The sequence below is a fragment of the Phacochoerus africanus genome, chromosome 3 (genome assembly GCF_016906955.1).
Source record: "Phacochoerus africanus isolate WHEZ1 chromosome 3, ROS_Pafr_v1, whole genome shotgun sequence".
Lineage (NCBI taxonomy): Eukaryota > Metazoa > Chordata > Mammalia > Artiodactyla > Suidae > Phacochoerus > Phacochoerus africanus.
The window spans coordinates 140,782,667-140,809,502 of record NC_062546.1 but is presented as its reverse complement, the minus strand read 5'-3'; the positions used below and the strand labels follow the sequence as shown (position 1 = coordinate 140,809,502).

The 26,836-nt window shown below is 41.6% G+C and overlaps 1 protein-coding gene across 2 annotated transcripts in view; it reads right to left on the bottom strand.

Moving 5' to 3' along the window:
* NOSTRIN (nitric oxide synthase trafficking) overlaps positions 1-26,836 on the bottom strand; it is a 61,426-nt gene that overhangs the window by 12,210 nt on the left and 22,380 nt on the right. For both annotated transcript variants that reach the window (XM_047772809.1, XM_047772810.1), the window contains 8 exons: positions 24,354-24,437; positions 21,384-21,446; positions 21,106-21,187; positions 18,326-18,388; positions 15,788-15,886; positions 8,839-8,964; positions 317-415; positions 95-220 (listed from right to left, as the gene is read on the bottom strand). In XM_047772809.1, coding sequence (XP_047628765.1) covers positions 95-220; positions 317-415; positions 8,839-8,964; positions 15,788-15,886; positions 18,326-18,388; positions 21,106-21,187; positions 21,384-21,446; positions 24,354-24,437 — 742 coding nt within the window. The remainder of the gene's footprint in view (positions 1-94; positions 221-316; positions 416-8,838; positions 8,965-15,787; positions 15,887-18,325; positions 18,389-21,105; positions 21,188-21,383; positions 21,447-24,353; positions 24,438-26,836) is intronic.

Genomic DNA, 26,836 nt, shown 5'->3' with positions numbered 1-26,836 from the left:
TTACAATTGCTCTCAGGTTTTTTCAAAGTGAATTCCCCAATATATTCATTACAATGGTTCCCATTAATGAAACGTCCTTCCATCCCCTACTTACAAAGTAATCAGTTAGTAGGAACTCAGATTTATTTTCTGCAGATGAATTTGCAGTTTTTTCCATGAGAGCCTGGATATCTTTTTCGACATCTATCTTGCTGATGGCACAGTGGATCTGCGTATGGCACTGCAATGCCAAGGAAAGCAGAACAAGGTTGGAGCAGACACCTTGCCTCCAGTTCTCACCATGCATAGCAGAGATGGCAAGTTCTTTACTACTCACTGTGGTCAGAGTTTGGCCAAAAACAGAAGTATGTTGGGAGTACTGGTTTAAGTTATTGCATAAGAGATGAATTCTTTCCTTCTCCAGCTCCAGGATGCTCTGAAAAGAAGAGAAAATAAGATGAGCCTGTTGTTATACAAAACCGAAGTCACCCACCAAACACGGACATACCAAAGAAAGGCTGAATGAACTTTTGTGCCTCTTGATTGTATCATATCCAAACTGGGGAGGGGGCAGATTCCCAGGACAGGAATGTGATTTGGTGTCTGTCCTATTTATCTTCCATTAGGATTGATTTAACTCACACACTTTGCCAGGCTTTTCCAAGCCAAAAGGCACACAGGTGGATGCCATAGGTTACCCGACGTTTACAAAGAAGGGGGCGAGAGGAATCATTTAAAAAGCATCCCTGGGTTCTAGAAACAGCATGAAGCTCAATAAAATCCATGTCTGGGAGTTTCCATCGTGGCACAGTGGAAACGAATCTGACTAGGAACTGTGAGGTTGCAGGTTCGATCCCTGGCCTTGCTCGATGGGTTAAGGATCTGGCATTGCCGTGAGCTGTGGTGTAAGGTCGCAGATGCAGCTCAGATCTGGCATTGCTGTGGCTGTGGTGTGGGCCGGCAGCTACAGCTCTGATTACACCCTTAGCCTGGGAACCTCCATAGGCCGCGAGTGTGGCCCTGAAAAGACAAAAAAAAAAAAAAATCTACGTCAGTACCTTGGAAATGCAGTCAGACACTAACTATTTCTAGCATTGTTTGTACTGCGCACAAGGCATTCTGCTGACTTCTGCAGGGGCAATGGCGATGAGCTGCAACTTCTCTGCTTAAGGAACTATGTGACAAGAGCAGAACCTGAAAGTCTGATCAATTCATCATCCTAGCCTAAAATTGGGCCTGCGGGTCAGAGACCACTCTTTGACTTCTTGTTTTATGTGGGATGACAACAATGCCACTCCTAGAACTTGCCAGCTTTTAGCAGGGAGGAATAAATAAAGTGAGGGAGGTCACGGTTGCCTCACTCACCACTGACATTTTAGAAAAAGTTACTTACTTGAGTCCTGCCACTCATTGCCACCTGAGCCGCTGATTGGTTATTTTGAGGAAATACAGAGAAGTTCAGCAACTGGGTATATTGTCAGGGAAGGCCCAGTCAAATGGAATATGCAGTGGGAGTTCCTAGGTCTTGTGGGGGCAGCAGGAGGCTGCTGGGTATGTGCCCAGACATGTGTGGGCTTTGACAGAAGTGGCAGGTGTCTAGGACAGTGGCCTCATCCCCTTTCAGTAAGGACAAGGCCTAGGCAATCCCCCTTTATCCAGGGGCAGGATGGGTTCCTCTCATACCCACCATCCCACCCTGCTCCTTCCACCACAGAAAAGCGCACTCAGCAGTGGTCCTTCATGAGGAATAAAGGCATCTTGGGCAGATTGGTGGGTAGCTTGACCATGGCTAGTGAGAAGCCTGGGCTATATCTCAAGGCAGTAGGTGGGGGCGGCGGCAGGGCACGTCACAAAGGCCATTGGCTTCTTTGCCTCTCATCAGACCTGCAGGGCCACTGGCCTGGTCCAGCACCGTGTTCCCTGTACGGACTCTGCATTCACATTCTGCTGTGATTTAATCTGTGGTATATAGTCCTTAATTTTTTTTTTTAGTTTATTTGCATAATAGTCACACAAACTTTACCATTTTAACCATTTTTAAGTGTCCAGTTCAGTGTCATTAAATGCATGCACATGGTTGTGTAACCACCTCCACCATCCATGTCCAGGATTCTTTTCATCTTGCAAGTCTGTAACTCTGTACCCTTAAACAATAACCTCCCATTCCACTTCCCCCAACTTCCCTGACGACCACCATTCTACTGTCTGTCTTCTATGAATTTGATGACTCTAGGTAGCTCATTATGAGGAATCACGCAATTTGTTCATTCGTGCCTGGCTTATTTCACTTAACCTTAAGTCTTCAAGATTCATCCATGGTCTAGCCTCTGTCACAATTTCCTTCCTTTTTAGACTGAATACTGTTTCACTGTTGTACATACTACACTTTGTTTACTAGTATGTAGTCTCTTTTTGTAAGTTTTATTGAGGTACAGTTGATAACACTGTGATAAATTCTGCTGTACAACTAAGGGATTGAGTTATACACGTACACACATCCATTCTTTTTCAGATTCTTTTCCCATATAGATTGTCAGAGAATATTGGGTAGAGTTCCCTGTGCTATACAGCAGGTTCCCATTGGCCAACCATTCCATATAACAGAGTATATAGTCTTTTTAAATTTGCTATTAAATGTAAGTGGTGGAAGCCTGGTAGTAACTGCTAACATTTATGTCAATCATGCAGATTTTAATTCTGTGCCAGGTGTCCTGACATTTGAATCGGGAAGCCTGGAATTCTGCTCCCCCTGGCCACCTTCTTTGTCTGATCAGAAGCTGCAAAATTTTTATAAGTCAGTGCAAATGAAATAGCTTTGTTTCTGCTGTTGGTCTCCTGAGTCTTTCTCTAAGATCATAGGTATTGGCCATTTGAATGTGCTCTTTGTATCCCAAACATGGGATTAAAGATACAGGAGAGCAGCTTAGTGAACACAATGCTTCTTCAAAGAGTACAAACCTTACACCTCTTCTAACAAACATGTAAAATAAATTCTGCTCAGTGTCTTGGACCACAAGTCCCTTGGACAGGGACAGATTTCAAAAGGAAAAAGTCTCTACACTATAGAAAAAGAGCTAGAAAGCAGCTGTTCTAGTTTAGCACTGTGAGCAAAGGACAGGACAGAAAACAAAAGCCAGGTTTGAGGAACATGGCACATCCCTACTGGGCTGCTGTTTCTTTACTGTGACAAGTGCAGAGCCACTAGCATCAATCTGAGATTAGAATAACCGGGGTCCCTTGGTGGCGATGGCAATATCTGACAGATTTTAATTGCATTTCAGGGAAATCATTAAGATGATCAATGTTTGCTCATGAAAAGAGGCTGAGATAAATTCCACTGTGCAAAGGGGAAATCCATATCTCATTTAATGAACTATTGCTTTCTATTATCTTGTTCTTTCTGAAAAATATGTCGTGGAGAGGCAAGACACTCTGGAGGACCTCAGAGTGTCCTCCTATGATTTCACAATAGCCCATGTGAGCAAAGTCAAGGAGTTATCAAGGAGAAGCAGACGGAGAGGTTGTCTGGGGCGCAGGCATCATGATAATTCTTACTCTTTATTCATGCTTTTCACTTCCTGCAGCCCTTACCTTCCAGTTTGTACCACCGTGGGAGCTTGGAGGAAATTCATTGTCATCGAAATTGTTTTCATAACACTGATCAAAGTAATACCTTGCTCTTTCTAGAGCAAGAACTCTCAAACTTTAATATACCTAGCAGTCACCTAGACCCCTTCCTAAAAGCATTCAAAAATTCTGACTCACCCCATCTTGGGAGGTGCTCAGGAATCTGAGTTTTAACAAGCACTCTAGCTGCTTTGAGACATTGCCCTGGGGCCAGAACGGGCCACAAGAAAATAAATTTAGAATCATTCCACCCAGAGATGACGATTGTTAACATTCTGATGTATTTTAGTCTATGGAGCTATATGTGTATGCATGATTTTATCTTTCTAGTTACCTATCAAATTGTTCAAATTGGTATCCTGCTTTTTCATTATACATTATACACAAGCAGTTTCCAATGCCACTGGTCTTCGAAACACCATTTTCATTAAGAGCCTTTCACATAGGATTGTGTGGAGTGTATTGATTCCTTTACTCATCCCCTTAATGTGGCCATTTGAATTGCTTCTTCCCTTTTACTTTTAATGTATTTTGAACAAAGAATCTGTGTTCCGTTTTTCAGCTACTTCCTTAAGATGGATTTATGGAAAGGAAATTAGGTTTTTCAACCAAGGTTCCAGGAGAGAATTAAATACTAATGCCCTAAGGCATCTAGTGCCTGCAATGAGTCACCATCTCTCCTTTGGGTCTGGAGTGGTATTAGTCACTACCGTCCTCGGGGAGTTGAGAAGATCATCACTCACATTATGTTCTGTGTTCTGTGATTCAGATGAAGAACACTGGTTGAGAATGGGAACATTTTTAAGGCTCTTTGAACTTAACTGGCTTTCTAAAATTAATTCTTTGGGTAAGTACTATCAGTACCAAACATGATTTGGGGTCCTTTTTGGTAGTGTAGCTATTTTTTTCAAAATATATTATAGATTATTTCCAGCAACTGAATTGCTTCTTCTTGGAAGGTAGGAAATATGGCTTAAAACATAGAATAATTATGAAGTAATAAGACTAATGTTGGCATGTGATTAATGGAATTGGTTCCATTACTTACTAGCTGTGCTTGAGACCATATAATATTTCTCACCGTATCTGGTAAACTGCCTTGAGCCTAGTTCAATGAATGTACCCTGAAAGAATTTGTAAATCCAAAAATGGAGAAAAAAAATGAAATTGAGTGACCCTGATTGTCTTGTTTCCACCTCTCACACTTCTAATAAAATACCCTCTTAAATGAGTTCAGCCCACTTTGTTATGTGTCTTTATATCACATTTTATACCTATTGTCTGTAAGCAAAAGAAGACCAGAACACAGAGTGTAATATGTGTCAATGTCTTATTAGTACAGCCTGGTATAGACAAGCCAAGGAGATCCAAAGTAAGGGAATCCTTGTTGTTAGGATGAGGCAAGGACAGCTCAACAGGAGGATCTCAAGTGGATCTAGCGGGCTTGGTTTGGCACTCAGGAGGCAGAGGAAGGCTCTAAGGAAGGTAGAGTAAGAGGAACTGTGTAAACTCAAATGGAGAGGAGGCAAAATACCAGTGCCCTCCAGTGGGGTGGTAGCAATAAACCAGAAAACAAAAAGGATAAAAGGAAACTTTCTTTTCCTTATGGAGATTCTGACTTTGATAGATTTTCCACGATTTGAATTGTTATAAAAAACCTAGGGTCTTAAATGTGTTTAAAGCTGAGTTAAAAGGAGGTCTTTTGAAACATGGATAAATATGCATCTTGTCCCATCAGGAAGACTTTATAAGCCAAGAAGATCATTTCCATGATGCTTCAACATACGAGGTGGGACTGCTGGAAGAGGGGTGGAGTGGGAGGAGAAGGAGGAGGAGGACACTTACAGAAGAAAAAGACCCTGAGAAGAAGGAGAGGAAGACTGAGTAAGAGCCTCTGATAGGGTTAGTAACAGCAATGCCTAACACGTCTTAAAGGGCAGCTAGATGTTCCCTGCGCTGGGAATCCTGACAGACCTAAGAACCATAACTATCCCCCATTGCTATGATGTAGATAGAAGGGGAGCAGACTGGAGACGCTGAGGTTAAATATTTTTTTTCTCATAGCCCTTGAAGGGTGCCTGGAAGATGGAATAAGAGCAGCCATTTCCCTCCCATATCCCAACAGGGCTGCCAAAGGAAGCCAGCTTCTGTGGAAAGGCACCAGCTTCACTGAGAAGTCTTAGGGGGCCAGGTTGGAGAGCCAGGTTTAAGATGGATAAAGTCAGAACTTAAATCCTTAACCTTTTCTTACGAAGTTCCTCTGAAACCTATTCAGCATAAGCAAGGGGCACAGCAGGACCCTATGCTTGAAGGAAGAAATGAAAGAAGGGTTTCTTCTCATCTCTTCCCCTTTTTGCCCACATCTTTACCTCTTCTTTAATTTCCCCTTTCTTCCCTAACTCTGCATCCATCCTACCTTGAAAATAGAACAGCAAGAGATGAAATACGGTCCATGGATTTCTGCTCCTGCATGGCCTTCCTTCACCCAGCTCTTGTTAGAGCAAAAGCTGCAGAGGGAAAGCCTGTGGCATCAGCTTGCCTAGATTGAATCCTGCAACCATCCTGGGCAAGTTACTTCATTTCTCTCAGTCTCAATGCCCTAACTATCAACTGGGAATAAAAATATTGCCGCTTCATAATGTTGTGATAAACACAAAATATAACACATGTGTGTATAAATACAGTGCCTGCCAGTCCTCAGAATGGGTTACATGTTAGCTGTTAGTGTTCACACCCTCACTGCGTGCTTATCAAACCACATCATGGTTGCTGCTTTTTGCATTTTTATTTTTATTTATTTATTTATTTATTTATTTATTTATTGGTCTTTTTGCCATTTCTTGGGCCGCTCCCACGGCATATGGAGGTTCCCAGGCTAGGGGTCGAATCGGAGCTGTAGCCACTGGCCTACGCCACAGCCACAGCAACGCGGGATCCGAGCCACGTCTGTGACTTACACCACAGCTCACAGCAACGCTGGATCCTTAACCCACCGAGCAAGGCCAGGGATCAAACCTGCAACCCCGTGGTTCCTAGTCGGATTCGTTAACTACTGAGCCACAATGGGAACTCCGCTTTTTGCAATTTTAAAAAACTTAAAACATATAGAGAAAAATAAAACAAAAACATTCACGTTCTTATCATCCAGGAATGAAGTAATTTAATTTGGTCATATTTATGCTCCTTAAAAAAATAAACAAGTGTCCATTATGGCTCAGTGGTAACGAATATGACTAGGATCCACGAAGACACAGGTTCCATCCCTGGACTCGCTCAGTGGGTTAAGGATCCTGTGTTGCTGTGGCTGTGGCGTAGGCTGGCAGCTACAGCTCTGATTCAACTCCTAGCCTGGGAACTTCCATACACCACGGGTATGGCCCTTAAAAAAAAAAAGAAAAAAAAAAAAGAGAGAGAGAGAGAGAGAGAGAGCTAAGCCTTCCAGATATAGTTGTAAAAACTTTTGGCCTAGGTTTTGTTGTTTATGTTTTTGTTTCAGGGCATTCTGCCGGGAGCTGTCCACAAGTTGTGTGGCTGTATGTGGAGCCCTGCCGTATTTCTTGCTATGAACTCCATCTCCTTTATCCAACAAAGATCTGGTCTATACGTATAAGTTTACAAACACACACACGTATAAACTCAGTTTAGTTTGGAGTGTGAGTTTTAAAAATGTTTTAATTTACATACAGTGCCTAAATAGCGTGTCTCTTTCCTTCAGCATCAGGTTTTTGAGCTTAATTTGTGTTTAAATATAGAGGTTTTTTTTTTTTTTTTTTAAATTGCTTAATTGCTTTACCAGGCAAAGGAGGGTCACAGCAGCCCAATGCCCTAAAGACTGTACCCCCTAAATATAGCTTTTCCCCCTACATATAGTTTTGATTCAGTTTTTTTTTAACATATATACATTCCTTTTCTCACATTATCCTTAATCATGCTCCATCACAAGTGACTAGATATAGTTCCCAGTGCTATAGAGCAGGATCTCATTGCTTATCCATTCCAAAGGCAATGGTTTGCATATATTAACCCCAGAGTCCCAGACCATCCCACTCCCTCTCCCACTCCCTTGGCAACCACAAGTCTCAATCAGTTTTTATTGCTAGCTCCTAATCCAAATTTTAAGAGTAATTCCTCTATTGATAGTTATGAAAATTTTTTGTATGATTTTTTTTCTCACCATTCAGTTATAAACAGTTCTCCAATAAACATTCTTATACATTACCCGTGGTACACAGATATAAATTTTTCTTTAGGGTGTACATCTTAAAGTGGTACCACTATGCTGTGGTTGCACTCTTGTTTCAATTTTACCAGATACCATCAAATTATTCTCATGGGAGGGGTTCAAGAATTCTTGTTTCCCAATAATTTTCGTTTGGCAATGCTTGATATTTTCACTTTAAAATTTTTGCCAAATGATTGAACATCTTTTCCTAAGTTTCTTGGTGATTTCAATTTCCTTTTTGAGGCTTGCTCATTCATACCTTTTAATTTTAATTTAGCCACAATTCTTTCTTTACATTTCTTCCTTCCTGCTAAATTGTGCATATCCCAAAAGTTGAGGTTGTACTTTATTCTTGCTGTATCTTTCCTGTGCCCAACATAATACCTGGCATACTCACGAACACCATAAGGGATTACCATATGAATGGGTTCTCAGACCCCCAAACTTGTTTCTGAGCACCTAATACTTAAGTCTTAATTTATATTTTATTTTGACTGTACTTTTTGAAGTTAGCTGAATGCTATTGTGTCCATTGAGAATTAGGAGCAGACACTTTGGCCAATGGTATTCAATAAATATTCACTGGTTACTGTATCCATGGAGAAATTGGAACAATGAGAAGTAACACGATGTATCTAAAGTCACAATAGGAATGAAGGTCAAAGTGAAGGACATGTAAACTGTAAAATCTGACTTCCACTTCAAGGCCACAAAAAGCTCTTTGAAAGAAGAAAAAATGTGAAAACTTACCTGAAAATGGAGTTCCCATTGTGGCTCAGAAGTAACGAACTGGACTAAGATTCCTGAGGACTCCAGTTCGATCCCTGGCTTCGCTCAGTGGGTTAAGGATCTGGTGTTGTCATAAACTGGGACACAGGTCTCAGATGCAGCTCAGATCCAGTGTTTCTTTGTGGTGTAGGCTGGCAGCTGCAGCTCCGATTTGACCCCTAGCCTGAGAACTTCCATATGCTGTGGGTACAGCCCTAAAAAGAAAAAAGAAAAAAACTTACCCGGAAGCAGTTTTCCAGTGCGTTCTCCCATTTCAGTCTGGCAGAACAGCTGGCCATGTTTTTTTGGTAGTAGTTCTCATCTTCTTTTGCCAAATTCTCAGCTGATTTTTTCAATTTATTGAGCAGCTAAAGTAAAACATCAATGTCACATATTCGTGAACACATTTACGAAAGCCCTCTGTAATTTCAGAAAAAGAATTCTATCCATCCCCATGATAAGTTTCTCATCTCCCAGCTAAAGTCATTAACTATAACCATGGACGACAAAATCAAAGATCTTTCTCAGAAAACAGGGATGTGAGAGCTGACATGAAACCTAAGGGCCTTTCAGTAGCACTCCTTCAATTTTGCACAAGAGGAAATCAAGGTCGTTATATGCGACGTGATGTGCACACTTTCATCAGATCAGGGAGGCCAAATGACAGATGAGGAGAAGCAAGTACAGATCAGGAAGATTAATCTACCAACAGTTCCTGTTCTCTTATTTGGTAAATCCTCTAGGCCTCAGCATTTCTTACCAGGACAAGTAGAGATCTGTGGAATCAGATACTTTCTAGAACTAGCCTTAGGCCTAGTATCATCCCTCCAACAATCTCCCTTTACTTTCACTGTAACTCTGGCATCAGACTTCAGCATTAGCATCCTGGTTCTGATGGCAGGTGAGTTACTTAATCTTTATAAGCCACAGCGTTCTCATCTCTGTGATGGGTATAGTGATCCCCCACTTCACTGTGTTCCTTTGAGGATTCAAGCAGGTGATGCAGGTAAGGCATGTGGATGACATGTAGTACAGCACTCAAAGACTAGTGGGAGTTCCCGTCGTGGCTCAGTGGTTAACGAATCCAACTAGGAAGTATGAGGTTGCAGGTTCGATCCCTGGCCTTGATCAGTGGGTTAAGGATCCGGTGTTGCCATGAGCTGCGGTGTAGGTCGCAGATGTGGCTCAGATCCTGCGTTGCTGTGGCTCTGGCGTAGGCCGGTGGCCACAGCTCTGATTCAACCCCTAGCCTGGGAATCTCCATATGCCGCAGGAGCGGCCCTAGAAAAGGCAAAAAGACAAAAAAAAAAAAAAAAAAGACTAGTGAGCGTTACTGTTACTAGTGAAAAGCCTGAGCTAATGCCATTGTTCACTGTGAGCTATGGACAGCTCTACAGATATTTTCCTCTCACCCTGATCCCCAGTGATCTGCTCCTTCACAAAGAGCCCCCTCTTGCCAATCAATAAAATTGGCCATTCTGACTGTGAAAATCAAAGTAATACAAAACTCTCTGGACCAGGGTAGCTGGACTTGATTCTCAAAAGTTCACATCTTTGAGAAAAGAAGAAGCTGTATTATGTGAATGACTCATAGGTTAATACACCTGGGAATGACCTGAGATTCTTGGAAAATTGCAGATTTTCAGGGTCTCACAAGTAGCAATACTGATTCCTTAGTTCTGTAGTGGGATCAGGAAATTGGAATTTTCTCTACCTCTTCAGATGATTCTGGATTCTGATGCGAATGGTCTTCCAACTACAGTTCAAGGAGCACCAAGGATCCCTTTGATTTAAGCAGTGTAGGAGTTTCAGGGACAGAGACAAAGGTTTTTTAAGAATGACTCGATTTATGTTTAAGGACATTTTTACTAACGTTTCAGTAATGAAGACCATTCATCCAAAATGATGAATATTAACATCACTCACTCTATTATTCCAATTGATATGCTCGCCATTCAACTGTCCCTCAGCTCTGATGAATGACTTATCCAGGACACAGTTGGTTTTGTATATCAAGTATAGTGAGCCACATTTATCTATAGAGACAGGAGCCTTTGAATTTTAACCTGGTAACGATGCAAGGAAAGGGCTGAATATGTACCATGGCTATACTTGGCTAAGCCATTGTCCTTTGATTCTCACTGAGTTTGCTCAGACCCCCAGCAATGAGAATGGAGTCACGTTGGAAATGACTACTCATGTTCATCAGTCTCCACTACACAGCTATTGAATAGAAGTCACTGCTCAGCAAATTTGTAGCAAATAACCCCAAATAGTACAAAAGAAGAATGAAGATTTTTATGTTCCTATTTAAGGAACTTCTCAGAAACTTTACTAAATTTTTTCGAAGATTAAATACTTTTCCTCTTTTCTTTCTCTTGAAGCAAAGATCTTATTCATTCATCAATCAAACATTTTTTCACTGACACAATGTGTCACATGTACTAGACTCTGGGAACTAGATAGAGTCCCTCTCCAGTCAGTGACCCACCCAGGCCACTGCTCTCCTTTGTGAAAGATGCCAGGATAGAGGCATTCAAGTATCACACAGTGGGTGCTCATGGAAGTGAACCTTGTGTGAATAAACCTAAAATGAGAGTAGGAATCAGTGAAGCAAAATAGCACAGCATGGCATGGAAAAAATTTTGGTGAGATTGTAGCTCACAGTTTGAGAGAAAGCAAGTGAAAACGCTGAAAATTAGGCAAGGGCCAAATCAGAGAGGGTTTTAAGGGCTACATAAAGGAGCCTGTGCTTTATTCTGAGGCCACCAGGAAGCATTTGAAGGCTTTTTATTTATTTATTTATTTTTTTTTGGTCTTTTGTTGTTGTTGCTATTTCTTGGGCCACTCCCGCGGCATATGGAGGTTCCCAGGCCAGGGGTTGAATCGGAACTGTAGCCACCGGCCTACACCAGAGCCACAGCAACTCGGGATCCGAGCCGCATCTGCAACCTACACCACAGCTCACGGCAACGCCGGATCGTTAATCCGCTGAGCAAGGGCAGGGACCGAACCCGCAACCTCATGGTTCCTAGTCGGATTTGTTAACCACTGCGCCACGACGGGAACTCCGTCTTTTTTTTTTTTTATTTTTATTTTTTAGTGAAGGCTTTTTAAAAGTCAGTGATATGCTCCGAGTTCCGGAAGTCATCTTGGCCTGTGTATGGAGAATAGATAAGGAGAGGCAACACTGAAAGCCAATTTGTTAGTTGGAGAAACCCAACCAGTGCTGATGGTGACCTAAGAGAGAATGGTGGCAGTGAGGATACATGGAAGTAGATAAATTCAAGAAGTATTTGGTTTAGGTGTTAGAATCAGAGGATATAGTGGATGGTGATAATCAATATAAAAAAAAACAAACAAGAATAAATATGATTTTTGGTAGAGGGAAGTGATGGCTCCGATTTTGGATATTGAGTTCAAGGTACCAGAAAGCAGCTTAGAGACTTATTTGGGCTGGAGATATACATTTGGGTATTGTCAACATAGATATGGTAGCTGAAGCCTTAAGAGTGTATTTCTTGAGTACCTGTTATGTACCAAGTACTTGATATTGAGAGTACTATGTTGGATACTGGAGTTACTGTGCAGAATAAAACAGACTAAGGCCCAGGTAAGAAATCGTTAGGCACAGCAGCATAGAAAGGTCAGGCAGAATGAGGGAAGTCTGTAACAGAGCTTAAGCAAAAAATGACAGGGGGTTCCCATTGTGGCTCAGCAGGTTAGGAACCCCAGTAGTATCCATGAGGATGTGGCTTTGATCCCTGGCCTCTCTCAGTGGGTTAAGGATCTGGCATTGCCATGAGCTGTGGCATAGGTTGCAGATGTGGCTCGGATCCTGAGTTGCTGTGGCTGTGGGTAGGCTGGCAGATACTCTGATTCCACCCCTGGCCTGGGAACTTACATATGGCATGGGTGTGGCCCTAAAAAAAAAAAGAGAGAGAGAAAGAAAAGAAAAAGAAAAATGACAGAAAGGAAAATCCAAAGAGTAAAATGTCAAAGTTAAGAGAATGTTCTTAGAAGGGAAAGTCAATGATGCTTATGCTTCCAAGAGGTTAAATAAACTGGAAAGCAGTTCAGAACTGGAAAGTACCCATTGGCTTTAGCAAGAAGGGCAAAGTTGCTATCAATGGCAAGAATATTCCTAGCAAAGTGGTGGGGAAAGCTTGGATGGGTGTTTTGAGGAGAGAAGAGGGGATAAGAAGTGGAGACAGCACAGATAATCCTTTCAATAAATATCGTAAAAAGAAGGAGAGATGGTGTCTGGAGAGGAAAAGGAATAGGGCCACGGAGGGTGTCTCCCTGTTTCCTCCTTCTCTCCCAAGATAGAGGGAAGTTGAGAAGGCTGATGGGAAGCAACTGTTGGACAGAGGTATGTCTGAGATGCAGGAGAGAGGGGAGAAATCTAGAGAAGCGTCTCTGAGAGGAGGCCTGGATGGGACACCAAGCACATGATGACTTGGCCTGTCCCGTTGCACAAAGGACTTTGGGAGGCAGATGGCTGTGTGGACTTCTATTTACTCTGTGAGGCTGGGGGCAAGAGAGTCTGCTGAGAGCGGGTGGTGAGGATGGAGCGGGGAGGAGAATGGAGCTTCTGCGGAGCACAAGAGCTGCTGAGCAGGAAGAGAGGAAGGATTTCTGAGCAGCACTGAACCAGCCTGCCTCAGGTGGGAGATCATGGGAACATCTGGGTGAGATGCAAAAATGAATGCTGCTGGAGGTGTTTAGGACCGAAAAAGAAAAGCTACCAGATAAATTGATGAAGATGGTAGGGGGCTGCGAAGATGTACCGACAGCCAAGGGCTGTAGTTAACAGGACCGGCTGGAGGAGGGCAGGGAGGATGGTGAACTTCCGCCTCCCAGGGAAGCTGCTAATGAGGGAAGAAAGAGGAGATTCACCACTTAGCTGCCCAGGTTTTTTTCTTTTGTTATTGCTTGACATTAATAAAGAATAGCTTCTAATGAGAGCTCCAACCGCCTACAACAAGGTCCTGGAGCTGAGCTTTTTAACATTCTGTGGTTCTGCCTCCACCTCGGAATCTGTCTCTTTATTCAATACTTGTTATGATTATTTCAAATTGTGAAGATTGACATAAGAAGCTTGTAAGATCTTGCTAACGATGAATTTAAGTTATTCAACTAATCGTTTCCTCGGATGAGATAATAGTGTTCCTTGCAGTGAAAAGTCTCTTTTTCTTTAAAGAATGTTTTGGGTTGCAGTAGTGCCGCCTGCATTTCCTTAGGAGGGGCTCTGTCTTTGGGGGAAGATATTGACTACTTCAAAGGTTTCCCATCTGGGGCACACACCTTAAAATGTGTGCAAGATAATCCATGAGGGTGCAAGAAGAAAGTATTTGAGTTTCTGCATGCATTTCAATATTACCTGTGTTCATTTTTACCTAAAAAGAATGTTCAAGCTGACTCTTATTCAACATAGGAATTGCTACTGGTGCCCACTCATGGTCAGTGGAGATTCTGAAGTGTTCTGGAGGACGAGTTGGGCTTTTGCAACATGACAAGTGCCTTCACCAGTGTCTTCACTCAACATCCTGGGCCATGTGGGCATTGCAGGAGTCTGGGTCATACGGCATTACAGATGTATTATCTAGCTCTCATTTGGTCAGCACACAAAATTAACACATGCCTTCAAAAGATTTCTGCTGCGGAGCTATGGATTGACATGAATACTAACAATGCAAGCACGAGAAAGCCACATGTCAGAGCGGACGCTTTCTCCTGCTCCCCAGGATGGGTACACCATCACCCACATGAAAAGGCCAAAACTGGTATTGTCAAGAGAGAAGTTGATCAAAAATTTTTGCATTCTCAAGAAAACTATTAGACATGTGAATTGGAATTCCCGTCATGGCTCAGTGGTAATAAACCCGACTAGTACCCATAAAGACGTGGGTTCGATCTCTGGCCTCACTCAGTGGGTTAAGCGTTGCCATGAGCTGTGGTATAGGTCGCAGATGCAGCTCAGATCCTGTATGGCCGTGGCTGTGGCAGAGGCCAGCAGCTGTAGCTCTGGTGCGACCCCTAGCTTGGGAAGCTCCTTATGCTGCAGGTTTGGCCCTAAAAAAAAACAAAACAAACAAGCAAACAAACAAACAAAAAAAAGTGAATTTATATTTACTCTGGTTAAGGCTGAACCTTGCCCCAAGTGTATATTTTATCTAATAGATCACTTAATGACTATATGAAGTCATCATGATTAGCTAATCACTGAAAAAAGTATTGCATTTTTATCTCATCCTTAAAACATACCCAGTTTTTTATGTTTTATAATGTTCATAACATTAGTATAATATAAGAGGGATTTTTTCGTCTTTTTAGGGCCTCACCCGGGGCAGATGGAGGTTCCCAGGCTAGGAATCCAATCAGAACTGAAGTTGCCGGCCTACACCAGAGCCACAGCAACCCAGGATCTGAGCCGTGTCTGCCACCTACACCATGGCTCAGGGCAATGCCAGATCCTTAACCCACTGAGCAAGGCCATGGATCAAACTTATATCCTCATGGATGCTAGTCGGGTTTGTTAATCTCTGAACCATGACGGGAACTCCAAGAGTATTACATATAATATACAAGATAGGTACAGTCGGAGTTCCCGTCGTGGCTCAGTGGTTAACGAATCCGACTAAGAACCATGAGGTTTTGGGTTTGACCCCTGGCCTTGCTTAATGGGTTAAGGATCTGGTGTTGCCGTGAGCTGTGGTGTAGGTTGCAGACTCGGCTGGGATCCAGAGATGCTGTGGCTCTGGCGTAGGCTGGCAGCTACAGCTCCGATTCGACCCCTAGCCTGGGAACCTCCATATGCCGTGGGAGTGGCTCAAGAAAAGGCAAAAAGACAAAAAAAAAAAAAGATAAGTACAGTGCATTGTGTAAAATACTCTGCTCTGTCAATATATTTTTTATCTATTTGGGGTGTGAGCTGAGAGATGTTTAATAGGGCTTCCTATCCAAAAATCTGGACACCATTGGTTTAATTTGTCATCTGTCAATAATACCTTATAAAACTATATGGGGACCAGGAATGATTTGGAGTCCCATCTCATACTCTGCCATATTGCAGCTCTGCAGAGGCCCCGCCCAGAGGCGGAATAAGCCAGTTCTCCCCTGCTCACAGCCAAGGGCAGGAAGCCCATCCATCTCTAAGCCCTGTGCACTCAGCCAGCCATGAGAAGTTACCTTCTGCTTCTCCTTCCCAGTCGTAATTTGCTTGGAGCTATCTACAAGATGGAAAAGCGCTTCATGCTTCTTGGTACTGACCATCAATTTCTTCTTGGCCTAGAGTCAAGATCATACCAAAAAGAGGAAAAAGGGATCAGACACTGATATCAAGAGAACAACTCTTCTCTTCTGGAACAAGTAGTGTTCATGTGCTAGCTTGAATGATTGTGCATTTTCAGTTCTTCATTTCTGCCTTCACTTCAAAATTTGCTAAAATATCACAGTGGCTAACATTTTGCCCTGAGAACCATTGTATATTTTTTCATTACATTGAGTTCATTCAAGAGGGTTACACATTTTGTTAAATCGCCGAAGAACAGCAAGCCTCCAAAACATTGTTCTAGCTAGCCTAATGGGAGGGAATGGCTTTACCAAAAAAAAAAAAAAAAAAAAACAATTCACAACAAACATGGAAGATGAGTTGGCATCAGTCTTTTAAATCAACTTGGGCCACAGATAGGTCATTTTACGATGCTCTCTTACAACTTAGAGCAAAAGGGAAGTTTTGCTCCCCAATGCCCAGGCTTGAGAGCCGGGCTTCTGCCTGGCGTCTTGTGAAATGCCCAGCATTTGCAGAAGGCAGGTGGAGGGAGGAGTTGGGAAGGAAGAAGCATTCAAAGTCCCCCTACTCTCCTGATGCCGCAAACCCTGGAGTGGGTAATGATTTAGGTGATTGTTCCCTATTCTACAGTCTCAACTTGGCAGAAGAGGATGCTCCAGAGACAACATAAACAGAACTTGATTTGAGTTGGAGTCAGCCTGTTTTTCACCTCAAGTTGCAAGGACTGTTAGACCAGACAATGAAGGGAAAAACCCAGGTCTCTCTTCCACTAGGAAATCAGAGGCAAATCCTCTGGATGTCCCTAAACATGAAGCCTCTACAGAAGGGAATTCAAGGAACAAGAAGCTGACAGATGCTTCCCCCCCACCTTCCATCAGTGGCTCGCATGCCTGCAGATAAATGAGAGCGTGAGGCAAGAGCATTTGGTCCTCTAAGGCTTTTCATTTACATCTCAATACTGATGTGTTACATCCCTTGAATTGTAACTGGGGAGAAAATTATTATAGCACAAGAATTCTACGTTCTCTAATTTTTCTGTCAATCTTCATAAAAAATAAAATCGTTTTACTTAGAAAAATTACTTGGTGGTAGCTGGGAAATAAGAAAAGATATTTTTTTGTTCTTGAAAGCAGTGGCAGCTACTGTGTGTGTGGTTTCTCTCTTTTGATCCATTGTATTGCATTTCCTGTGAAAGCGGACTATTTAGAGAATGGCTTTTAAAAAACAAATTCTGTTTAAGAAAGCTCATAAAATCAAGAGCAGAACCCAAGACAAACGACTGGACACTGTTTATGCAGTCTTTCCATATTTACTCTAAGTGTGGTTCTCATGCGCTTCCTTTTACCAACACTGCTGTTGTGAGTAGAGACATTCATTTATCTCAGACATTCCGTATTAATGTCCTTGTCTTTCAGGGTCCTGGGTTCCAGCAGGAGCTTCACAGGCACTGCTGAGGCTGAGATGGGGCCACCCATGTCTGAGGGTGTCTCCACTTATTTGGCACTTGTGGTTGTTTGCTAGGGAAAGTTCTCGCTGGAATATGAAAACGGAGAATTTCAACTTCGAGTGCACGAATCTTCTGAAAGGGGATCACTGGGTTTTCTGAGCAGATTCCTTCTCCACTGGCTTCTAGTCCTTCCTACGCCAGATGAATTCCTCCTAAATTGGTTTACCGTCGAATAATTTTCTGTGCATTATCTCTGCTTAATAAGAACCTATAATGATATGCTCTAAATTCTCACAGCATATCATAATTCCTCCTTAGAAGTCATTGACTATTTCCTGCCCATGTTATCTAGAGAACTAAATTTTAAATTACATGGAAGCAAGAACCACATCTTAGAACATAGCGCCCACAGAGTAGAATCAATACAGGGGTTCCCCGTTATACACCTTCACCCACCCTCACTATGCTCCACTCACTGGTGAGACAGAGACCACAAACGCCCTTCAAACTCAGTATTCAGATTTTGCTCTAAGTTACAAATTATACAGAAAGGCAATCAATGTAGGTCATTGTTAAGGGCAGTGACCCTGGAGCCCAGTAACTCAGACTAATTCTTGGTTCAACCATTAACCAACTTTGTAACCTTAGGCAATGATTAACTTCTATGTCTCAGCTTTCCCACCCATCTATAAAATGGGAGAACACAGGGTCATATACCACCCTGGGTTGTAGTGATGATTTGATACATCAATATATAGCACTTGGCACACAATAAATGCTATGTGTTAGCTATAAATAAAAGCCATACTTAGAGTTATGCTCTTCCATTAGTTTAGTTGAAAGATACATCTATACAATAACTCAGATGAGGAAACATTTTTCTCTTCAGTTAGTACTTAGTAATACTAACACTAAAATGCATGATCATATTTGTGCAAAAGCCAAAAGCTAAAAATTATTTATGTAAATGACAGTTGTGTATACTTGCCTTAATTTGTTGATTCCAGTTGCTAATGACAAGATTTGCTGCCTTTTCAACTTCATTATCAAGCTATCGAATGGAAAAAAAGAAAAAAATTTTTTTGCTATCTTCTTGTTGAGTGACAGTGCTGCCTTATTAATTCTGAAACAATTAGTATCACAATTAATAGGAATTTAAAAATCCCACAGTGGACATATTTCTTGAGGAAAAATAGCCAACTTTTCTCCCCCTCAGTTCAGGAATCTCTTCACAGGATTTAGCCTGAATGTATTTGGTAAGATAATTATTTCTAATATATAACTATGTTAAATAAAGAAACATAAATGGGTACAATCTGTGTGGAAGAGGCTCTTGCATAGTTTGGTATCGTTTCTGGTCCCGTTACTTCCTCATCAGCATCATTCCATGGGGCCCAAACTTTAACACATGTGGGAATTGGTAAAAGTCCTAGCAGCGCTCATTTAACTGTGTCTCATTGCCCCTGAAGTGAATATTGCTTTAATTTCAAAGACATTGAATTCTTAATCACACCGAACTTTTTCTCCTACTTTTAAATAGCCAATGGGGCAGTAATAAAAATGATGAAGATGGATCTAAGGCAACCCCTCAAGAAGATCAGACTTAAATTGGGCAGAACCTTTTTTCTCAAATCACAGATGTGTCTTCCAAACCCACAGATCAGCCATCACTCAACCACTCTGAGATCCAGCAACGCTGTACTTTTATTTTCTTTTGCTGACTCAATTTGGAATGTGTGGTTTATGGTAACAAACACAATGAAAATAATTTTATGCACTATGCCACATTTGACTCTATGCATGTGTTTGAAATGTAGAACAAATTCACTTAAAAAAAAATTTGAGGGGTTCCCGTTGTGGCTCAGCAGGTTAAGAACACGACTAGTAACCATGAGGATGCAGGTTCCATCCCTGGAGAGCTGCGGTACAGGCCAAAGATGTGGCTTGGATCTGGCATTGCTGTGGCTGTGACATAGGGCAGCAACTGCAGCTCCAATTCAGCTCCTAGACTGAGAACTTCCATATGCCTCAGGTGCAGCCTTAAAATTAAATAAATAAATAAATAAATAAACAAACATGAAAAATTCCTTTTTTTTTTTTTTTTTGGTCTTTCTAGAGCTGCACCTGCAGCATATGGAGATTCCCAGGCTAGGGATTGAATCGGAGCTGCAGCTACTGGCCTACACCACAGCCACAGCTATGTGAGATCCAAGCCACATCTTCAACCTATACCACAGCTCACGGTAACGCTGGATCCTTAACCCACTGAGTGAGGCCAGGGATCCAACCTGCATCCTCATGGATACTAGTCAGATTCGTTTCCGCTGAGCCATGACGGGAACTCCCATTAAAAAATTCTAATCTTTTATCTTCTGTGAGAGAATGGTTCAGGGTGATGGGGTGCAGTGGGAGGGCATGCTGAGAAGACGACTGTGAGCTGGACCAGCAGTGTGAGGGGGCCATGACATTAATTATCTAAGGCCCTGGGATAAGGATCTTATTAGCACCGGGCCTAATTGATGGTAAGTACTAAGGAAACACTAGTGATTTCTATATTATTATGTGACGTGAGACTATTTTGTAATTAATGAAATAGAGACTAGTGTTTGGTTTTTATAAAGTTGCTTTGCAAAGGCAGATTGTATTGTTTCTAGTAATTACTGTAAATTTCCCCAATCACACAAGCCCTAAGAAGAACCTCCATTCTGATAAAAATATATGGATGTTCACTAAACAGCAATTCCATTTCCTGACTCACTTTCGTGAGCCTGAATAAATTTTGGGGGGTATTATTTCTCTTCCATCAGGGCTTTCACAAATCCCCTCATCCTATGGATTTACCACATTTAAAACCTGCTTTATGGGGCTGTCGTCAGTTGAAACTGCCCTTAACCACCGCCCCTACCCTTCACAAAGCCCTCCTACTTTTGCTCAGAACTTCTCACCTATACAGGCATCGACACAGGCAGCGACCATGACCCTACCCCATCAGAGCGGAAATGCCTGAAAATGTATTTTAAAGTGCTTACCAACTGTATGACACACAAATAAAAAGAAAAATAAGAACAAATGAAACTCTTCTGGACGGAAACGTACACATAAAGACCAGAGAATATGCAGTACGAGAAGGCCAGGTGCCCCGGAGAGAATTGTTTAATTACTCTTCTTCAATTTTAAGACTATTGGAGAATTATACCTAATACTGCTTTTACCTAATCCCAAGTTGATAAGAACAAAAAAAATGTCCTTTGAAAAATTATGTTTATAAATCTGTTTACAAAAGGATATCTATTCCTGGAAAAGCAATGTAAATACAAAAAGGTACAAATGAAATAAAAATAGCCTCTCATTCCACTAACTAGAGATAATTCTTATCAACCTTCAGTTTTTTTCTATGCATCTATACACACATTAATTTACAAAACTGAGGTCATATTGTCAGATTTTTCTTATCCTGTTTTAAAATTTGACACTACACCCCCACGTCATTAAGTTATTCTTTAAGACTTTGAAAGGTTGCATGGTATCTCATTGCTTGAATTTATTATCAAAACATATTTTTGGATAATGAAGCTTCTTTTCTTTTTTTTTTTTTTACAGCTATAAACAATGCCTTAACAAACATCCTAGTGCATAAATCTTTGCGTTCTTGTTAATTTTTATCATACATTCCTGAAACCTAGCATCACTTTTAGATCACCTTTTATTTCTTGAGCCAAAGTCAGAAATCTGGCTTTAACAGGGTAAAAGATAAAGATTTTGACTTACTGATTTTCTCTTCTTCTCGTGTACACTAAGGACTTGATGAGTTGGCTTTATTGCTTCCAACTCAATTGCTTTGCCAAGTTTTCTGGAAAAGGAAAAGACATACAAGCACAGTATTAGGATTTATATCTACTTTCCAAATAATTTTCTGGGGAAATAAAATGGTGTGTTACGGCATATCTACTCAGTGCGTGTTTGCAATGGAGTATTTGTAACATGCCCACTTTAAATATGTACAACTCCCTTTGGGGTTGGAGCAAGGCCACAGCATGAGCACTCACTGATGCAGGTCCGCTGCAGATTTCATGCCCTCCGAGACCCAGGCCCAGGCACTGACGAGACAGCTGGAGGCAAAGACAAGGGCACACAAGTGTGGGTGTTATTTTCCCGGGAGTCTGAGAAATAAAGCATCACGTCTGACTCATTGCATTCAGCGATTGCACTCATATCCCTAATCTTATTTCAATTTCTCCGTAGGATTACATTCTGCCAACGTATTTACTTGCACTATAGTCATTACATAAACTGCTTTTCTCCCCCTGGTCATTTTTCATTTTAATTTCCATTTTCCTTTTCATGTCTGTAGAAAATCAGGGAAATAAAGTAGCCAGGGGTGAGAGGGTATTTAGAACAGACAGGAGAGAGGATGCTGAGTGTAGAAGATCCTTAAAGACAATCTTTTTGGGCCCTTTCTTTCATAGATGAAGGAACAGAGGCTTGAAGAAGTTAGGTTATGGAGGACCTCGGAGCCCTGGTCACAGTCTGCTGCTCTTGGAGTTGGGGTCTAGCTCCTGTTTCCTGCTGGCCTTTAGGACCACAGCTCAGATAGTCCATGGTCTTGTGAGCAGGATTTCAATTAAACAAAAGGATAGCTCTGTCCTGTCCCTAGCACAAAGGGAGAATTAGAAAGTGTTATGCTATTTTTCTCCTACACAATTTTGGCCTTTGAAAGTCAAAAGGAGTTCCCATTGCGGCACAGCAGAAAGGAACCCAACTAGTACCTGTGAGGATGTGGGTTTGATCCCTGGCCTCGCTCAGTGGGTTAAGGATCTGGCATTGCCCATGAGTTGTGGTGCGTGGCTCAGATCTAGCATTGCTGTAGCTGTGGTGCAGGCCAGCAGCTGCAGCTCTGATTTGACCCATAGACTGGGAACTTCCATATGCTTGGAGTGGGCATAAAAAGCAAAAAAAAAAAAAAAAAAAAATCCGAGTAAGCCCATTGCCTCAATCTTACCTCTGGGACAGACCTATTATAGACTTTGACAGAGAGGAGGAGAGAGACTCTCAAGACAGACATTTTGAGAGCAAGATGGCACAGAGGCCTCCAAATGACTTGGGCTCCACCAGGCAGCCAGAGAATGGGTGAACTAGATCAAAGGACAGAAGATTTTCTGTGTATCCAAATCCAGACACAAAACCAGGCACAGGAGAGTTACATACTGTGTGCTTCCAATTATAAATAATTCCAGAAAAGACAAAATATGACCTAGACTGTAAGAAAGCAGATCAATCTTTGTTTGGAAAAGGAAGAATCAGTTGATCTCTCTCATTCTCACTTAACTGATCTTTTAGAACAGAAATAATTTGGGTTATTACACAAGTACCTAACACTTGTGTATAGATGTTGGTATAGATAAAGTTCAATTAATGCTTATTATTGAATGTTGTTGTACTAACCCTGGTTAACTACATGTTCCATTCACACCAAATCCTTGGGAGTACCATGCTGGATGCTAGGATTGCAACACAATAAGACATACACCCCTACACCTCCACCTCTCATCCTTTAGAAAATAATCAGAATTAAAATCATAATGAGCACTCCCCCCCAACCCACGTCAAGGGAGCTTTGGCTCCGTGTCAGGTCTTAAACACATTTCTTGTATTATTTCATTGCAGAAAGTGTATGAGGTAGATTTTATTTTCATTTTATTTCCATTTTACACACTGAGAAATAAAATAAATTGTCCTAATTCATCCAGCCATTAAGTGGCAAAGCCAGAATTTAAACCTGGGCAGTCTAATTAGGCTCTACTGGCTCTTCGGCAGGCCACTAAAATACTGTCCTAAAAATCAAGCTCAAAGTCTGAGCAATTTCAAATCCATTATTTGCTGTTATATATGATGCCTAAGGAGAAGCAGGAATGTGGGTTCCAGAAAGCTTCTTTTTTCCTTTCCCTCTTTCTTTTACCATCAAAAAAGGTCTTGGCAATGGCACTGCCATTGGGTAACAACTGCAAGCATTGGTCAAAAATCTTTGTAACAAATTATCACCGAGGAATGATTTTTAGAATACCAATATCTTTCTTCTCACCCCCAAGAGAAGTAATTGACTTCATTCTCAACTGAACTGAAAAAAATATGAACCACAGAGTTCCCGTCACGGCTCAGTGGTTAACAAATCTGACTAGGAACAGTGAGGTTGCAGGTTCAATCCCTGGCCTTGCTCAGTGGGTTAAGGATCCGGCGTTGCTGTGAGCTGTGGTGTAGGTTGCAGACGCAGATCGGATCCCATGTTGCTGTGGCTCTGGTGTAGGCCAGCAGCTACAGCTCTGATTTGACCTCCATATGCTGCAGGTGTGGTCCTAGGAAAGGCAAAAAGACCAAAAAAAAAAAAAAAGAAACAGAAAAAAATATGAACCAATATTTTTTCAGCACCCAACGTGCTAATGTCTTTATATATATTATATCATTTAATATGCACCCCAACACACACATACACACACACACACACACACACACACACACACACACCAGAGCATGTATTGTTACTCCACATAACCGAGGAGGGAATCAAGGGAGGCCAGATTACTCGTTGAAAGTCACAAATTTGAGCTGAAGTGGGGTTCACACTTCCTGGCTCCAAGGCCTTCCAACTAAACCACACTGCTTCCCAAGTTAAATATCATCACCAGGGCCTTTTATGACTATGAGCTTAGAAGTCACAAAGACAGGATAAATCCGGTTCTGTAACTCGTTAGCTGGGTGACCAGGCCAGTTTCTTAAACATTCCAAGCCTCAAATCTTGGCAGGATCATAAAAAGACTTCTCAGGGCCTATTGTGAGGATTAAACATAGAGTATCTATCAAGGCGTTTAGCATAGTGTCTGGCACACAAGACTTGCCCAAGAACTGGGAGCCACATTCAGTGCGCTGAACCTCGGCATCTAGAAGAGAAAGCCTGAACTGAACATATGCCACTTTTTGTGATTTTTGAGAATGATTTTCCCTTATCCCTTCCATATGCTTACTTTTTCTTTGTGCTCTGTAATGCTTTGTTCAGCTTCGTTGCCAGTTTCTGAAGTCCTTTTGCATAGTTAATCTCCAAGTTGGCCCTGTTAGCAAAGGCATAGTTGTTAGATAGGATATACTGGCTGGAATCAAGCAAAACCACACACACACACACACACACACACACACACACACACGAAGGAGGACTTGGGCTGATAATGCAATGCATAAAGAAGAGATGATTTGTTTACTCTGAGAATCTTCTTATCCTGGGTGTAATCCTTAAGACGATCCTACAAAGGGAAAGAGGTTTTCATTTAACCTTCTTGTATAGTAGTGTTAGGGGTTGAATTGTATTGCCCCATAAAAGTGCTCAAGTCCTAACCTTCTATCTGTAAGTGTGGCCTTATTTGGAAATAGGGTCTTTGCAAATGATTTAGTGTGTGGCCTTATTTGGAAATGGGGTCTTTGCAAATGATTAAGTTAGATGCAGTTGCTAGGGTGGGCTCGAACTCAAGGTGGACATGTCCTCATGAAACGGGGAGATTTGAGCAGAGACAGACACACATGAGGAGAAAGCCGTGTGAAGATGGAGGGAGCCGAGATCCGGACGATGTATTACAAGCTAAGAAATGCCCAAGAGTAGTGGCCAGCAGAGCACCGGAAGCTAGGAGAGTGACATGGAATAGATTCTCGCTGAAGCCCTCAAAAGGAATCAACCTGGTCAACACATTGCTTTCAGATTTCCAGCCTCCAAGCCTGTGAGACAATACATTGCTGTAACTTAAGCTATAGTAAGTAACAGCAAAACTGTGAGTTAAGATACTCAGTCTGTGGCACCTTGTTAATGGCATCCTAGCAAACTAATCCCACTGCTTTCCAGGGACATCAGCACTAGTAGATGAGCTCTAGATTATAACAGCTGGCAATACAATTAAATAATATGCTATGATGGAATTAACCAAATAGTAGCTTTCTTTTCTTTAATTTCATATTGGAATATAGTTGATTTACAATGTTGTGTTAGTTTCAGGTGTACAACAAAGTGATTCAGTTACATACATCCATAGATCCATTGTTTTTCAGAATCTTTTTCCTCATAAATTATCACAGAATATTGAGTAGAGTTCCCTGTGCTATACAGTAGTCCTGGTAGAATATCTATTTTATAGATATACAAACAATTACTTTATTTTATTTTATTTGGTCTTTTTGCCATTTCTTGGGCCACTCCCGCGGCATATGGAGGTTCCCAGGATAGGGATCAAATCGGAGCTGTAGCCGTCGGCCTACACCACAGCCACAGCAACGCGGGATCTGAGCCATGTCTGCGACCCACACCACAGCTCATGGCAACGCTGGATCTTTAACCCACTGAGCAAGGCCAGGGGTCAAACCTGCAACCTCACGGTTCCTAGTTGGATTCGTTAACCACTGCACCACGACGGGAACTCCACAAACAGTAACTTTATAATGGGCCTTTGCCAGATTTAGAAAATGGATTTCCATTACTTTCTTTCAGGACAAAACTCAGTAGGGATTCCGGGCATCCCCTCCAAAAAAGAAAACTTGGTTCTTTGTGACAGACTGAATCACTCTTATCCTAAACTGATATGTTCATGTTCTACTTATAGGCTCTTCTATAACTAAAATGAAGGTTTATTCCTATTCATCTCTTCACTTTTCAATGAAAATAATAAAAATGTAGGAAATTAGGTTCAATTTATATTTTCCATCTTAATATGGACCAGAGAGTCTTTGTTGCATATTTTTCAGTTTTTTAATGCTTCTTCTAGTATAAAACATCTTTAGAATTATTTATGACTTCATTTCATTTGGGAAACAATCCCAGAACTCTCTAATAATTAACTTAATCCTTGCATGTTTTCACACAAATTAGACTCAGTATTATAGACCAAACAAGGAAAGCCAATTCTTTTATAAAATGGAATCTAGAGATCACAGGCTATTGACCTGTTGCTAAATTTCTATTCTTTTTTTTTTTTTAGTACAACTGTGCTCCAAGTTATTTTTACTACTTTTTAAAAGAAAGAAGATCATTGCAGGATGTATATTAAGACCTAGGTGCAAAAAATACACATTTGGCATCACACCTTCCCCAAGCATAAAAAAAGATTAAAGTAAATATTTTAAAATAAGAAAAATGGTAAATAAATATCCATAGTGTCTGTTTTTTAGTTTTTATTTTTATTTGTTTTCGTCTTTTCTAGGGCTGCACCCTCGGCATATGGAGGTTCCCAGGCTAGGGGTCTAATTGGAGCTGTAGCCGCCCACCTACGCCAGAGCACAGCAATGTGGGATCCAAGCCAGGTCTGCAACCTACACCACAGCTCATGGCAATGCCAGATCCTTAACCCACTGAGCAAGGCCAGGGATCAAACCCGCAACCTCATGGATCGTAGTCAGATTCGTTTCCACTGCGCCACAACGGAAACGCCTATTTATTTATTTGTTTATTTTCATGGTGTTTAAAAAATATTTG